Here is a 3,728-nt window from a genome sequence, read left to right on the forward strand (position 1 = left end):
TTAAATTAACAATATAATAATTGTAATATAATGATAATACTAATAATGATAATAATAATAATAATAATAATAATAATAATAATAATAATAATAATAATAATAATAATTATTATTATTATTATTATTATTATTATTATTATTATTATTATAATAATAATGATCGTTAATTCAACCTCCTCGTGTTTAAGGCCCCTTCGATGATGAACAATAATTTGTGAAATTTAGTTTTAGATTGTTAGTAGGAGGTATTGTTCTACCAATCGGAGATGGGCTGATTCGGCTAGTGTTCGCGTAGTTTTTTCTTGCTTTAGTTTTTCTTTCAGTTACCTTAGTTCTAATTTGTGTGATGAATTGTCTCGATTCTCAAATAAATCTATTAATAAATATTGCGTTGGTTGCCAATCCCCAGTATGTCATTCGCATTTTATTGAATTTCATTTAGCTATTTTTCGTCGCACCTTGTAGCTCTTTTCGGTTGGGTATAGGTTCGTTTTACCCTTTTCTTGGTCAAGGTGAGTGACTCCTGTTGGTTTACCGTACCTCTCGGTGACCACCAGACGTTCTGTGTCAGAAGTGTTGAAGTTGCTCCCTCCTGATCGGGAACCCCGGGATTTGCGTTCTTGTAGTCGCTGGTTTTGGTGCTCCTCCATATTTCGTGTCGCGTTATCCCTGTTTAAACTCTTTTTTTCTTCACCTCTCGTTAGATGGTGGGACATAAGAAAAAGATAATCCCGCTCGATGAAATTGGGAATGTTTTACGTTCAGACCCGATGGAGTTTCGAAATCGTGCACTTGAAATTGAACAGCGACGGTCGTTCAACTGGGTAAATATTTCCGGGGTTCCTGATCTAGGGGGGCTAGCAGCACTGTCCGATTGGAAAGATGTAATTTCGTCGGGTGTATCTCCAGTTCTTCAGAATTTACGATTAAGAGACCCCGATAATTTTTTGGTTGGCGGCCTGCTTCAGAATGTTGGTGCGTGGGAAAATATTCTAAAAGGCCATTCCCTGGTACAACGGATTGGAGACTGGATACGGAATAAAGTTAACATCTTGGACTTCTATATTCTAGGATTTTGTATATTTCTCTTTTTGTTATGTTAAGTAAGGATTGGGAAACAGTAGTATTTGTATGCAGGCCGAGTTTGTAGTTAATGGCAAGGACTGGAATAAACATTTGTTGGCCCTGATACCGTTGGTGTGTTACTTTGGGTTAAAGTATGGAGATAGGCTAGGGGAAGGCCAGAGCGATTCCCCATACCTTATCTACACCTTATGAATAATAATACCTTGGGAGGAAATATTACACTATGCAGGAAGACACTGACTAGGCACTTAATTAGTATTGAGGAAGGCACTTATTAGTATGCAGGAAGACAGGGGAAGACACTAACCCGGCTAATTTCCAACATCTATCACTGCTGAAAATGTTATGTAACTTTTCACTGCGATTGAATATGGCAAAACGCAGACACCTTTTTTTAGCGTTTTGGGTCCGAAGAGTGAGGAGCAAATTAAATTAACAAAAAATAAAATTTGATTTGACTTGTAGCTTTCAAAAGGTGATTCGGACGCTCACATTTAGGGGTCGTGAAAAATTCGACAATTCACTTTATCACAAAACTCTTGGTGTAGTTTGATAGCCAGCTCTATAAGCTTTGATTTGATATAAGGGTTCAGGTATCTACAGTTTAAACTGGACGCGCTACATCGCTTGGACGTGAGACACCTCTAAAGGTAAAGGGTAACCTAAAACATGTGGCAAAATGTTCGCTGTTATTTGCTGCTCCTTGTATAATTGTATTTATTACACCCATTTTGAAATCACTGGTGATCCTTGCAATCTAATTGGCTCTTAACAGTGCGATTTGTTCACGAATTGCACCATTTTTTTGCTCTAAATCGCATCCTTTTTCTCAGCCAATCAAAATGAAAATGAAATAATAATAACCAATCAAGTTTCATGGCCTAGCTGCACTAACCAATCAGATTGCAGAAAAATATAGGGCAAAAAAAGTCATTTGTGGGAAATTTTGCAATTCCTGTTGTCCAAATTCCTCGTTTTCCAGGTAAAAATGGATGAATTCAACTACTTACAGTTTTTAAACGACGACAATGATCTTCTTGCGGCTAAAAATTACTGGCAGATGATTTTTCAACTTTTGCGGCCAGCTTTAATCAAATTGTCGCCAACTTTTCTCCAAAAATTGCTGCAGTTCCGCCAATCTCGAGTCCATCGGAACCAAAAGCAAAACAACAACAACAAGACGAAGCAGTAGACGTTTCAAGATTTCCTGTAGTTTCAAACGAAGATATAGAAGAGCTCAAACCAAAGGACAAAAACCCGAATGTGCCAAAATACCTGATCGGCACCATTATGAAGTCCATGGCTTCCTGTCTCAGGACTAACAAGAAGATTACGAACCACAGCATGAGAAAAACACTCGTCGCCAAGCTGAAGAAAACCGGTCAGTCGCGCCATGTCATCTGTGAAATCACGGGCTATTCACGAGAATCTTCTTTGGATGACTACGACGAATTCGAAATTGACGGAAATCAGAGAAAGGAACTTTCTCACATAATCAGTGGATTCAGCAAATCTTCAAGCCAAAATAGTGCAGGGGAATCCTTAAAAGTCAGCCAAAACACTGCAAATGGGACCGCCTCAAATCAAGCGATTGCCGTCGAACAGCGATCTCCTCTGTCATCTGTTCCTCAAATCCAACAACAGAGCCAGATGTACCAGGCAATGGGTATTAATCCTGTATTTCAGCCTGCTGGATTTCCAGGATTCCAACCTTGTTTTGCTTCCCAGTATGTGGCAGCTTTTGCCAGCAGTTCAGCTTCTGTTCCAGCACAAAATTACTCGGGTTGTACGTTCAATTTCAGTTACTCCAAAGAATGATGAGGATTAAGTTTAGTAGTGGACATTTTTGAGAGAGATTTGAAATGGCTCTGATCTAGCTGCTGTGGCTTGACATCTTTGAACTGATCAAAAACTGTTTTACACACGAGTGAGTTCTGTCACATGACATTATCATTTGCATAATTATGGAAGGCAGCGTTTTCGGTTCCGCTTTTTAAAAACCGGGTTTTCTCAAGTGGATTAATAAATATGAATATTGACAAACAAACTGTGTGATTTCAAAATGGGTGTAATAAAGTGGTAATTGAACTTCGTGTTCTTCAATTTTAGTCTGAAATCATACTTGTGATTTCAAATCGAACTCGCGCTGCGCGCAAGTTCGATTTTGAAATCACGCGTATGATTTCAGACCAAATTGCACTCCACTCAGTTCAATTGCCATTGTTAACAAAGGGATTTACAAAATTTTTCTTTTTGAATGTCCACTTTATTCTGCTCCTACAATTAATCTGCTCTCCTCTGCTGCTCGCATATTTGCTGACAGGTGGTGTTCCATGTCCAAAGCACAAAATAGTATCAGTTTTTTTTTTTTTTCTGTTTGGATCACAGTTACTTTCTCCTAAGCAAAATAATGATCTATTTTTTCATGTCCAGTGTTTTATATCTGAATCGAAGAGATTTTATAAAAGTACCAAGATGTGTATTTTTTACCTGTTAGCATTGCTTAACGCTGCCAATCAGGAAAATTAATTAAGGCAAGGGCCAAGGTCTCTTTTTTTGGCTCAATCTCGTTCCCAGAGCCCACGTGTCTTTTGGTCAGCGCCAAGACACGGAGCTCTGGAATAATCATTTTTTTTTTTATG

The 3,728-nt window shown here is 38.3% G+C and overlaps 1 protein-coding gene across 1 annotated transcript; it reads left to right on the forward strand.

The window, feature by feature from the left end:
* The first annotated feature begins 1,330 nt into the window (after window positions 1-1,330).
* On the forward strand, window positions 1,331-2,940 carry LOC146488987 (uncharacterized). The gene has a single exon (XM_085111080.1). It carries the CDS (start codon window positions 2,377-2,379, stop codon window positions 2,902-2,904), a length of 528 nt encoding a protein of 175 aa, XP_084967206.1. The 5' UTR covers window positions 1,331-2,376; the 3' UTR covers window positions 2,905-2,940.
* The last annotated feature ends 788 nt before the right edge of the window (window positions 2,941-3,728 follow it).

The sequence above is a fragment of the Pavona decussata genome, unplaced genomic scaffold (assembly GCF_977016875.1).
Source record: "Pavona decussata unplaced genomic scaffold, jaPavDecu1.1 SCAFFOLD_6, whole genome shotgun sequence".
Classification (NCBI taxonomy): Eukaryota; Metazoa; Cnidaria; class Anthozoa; order Scleractinia; family Agariciidae; genus Pavona; species Pavona decussata.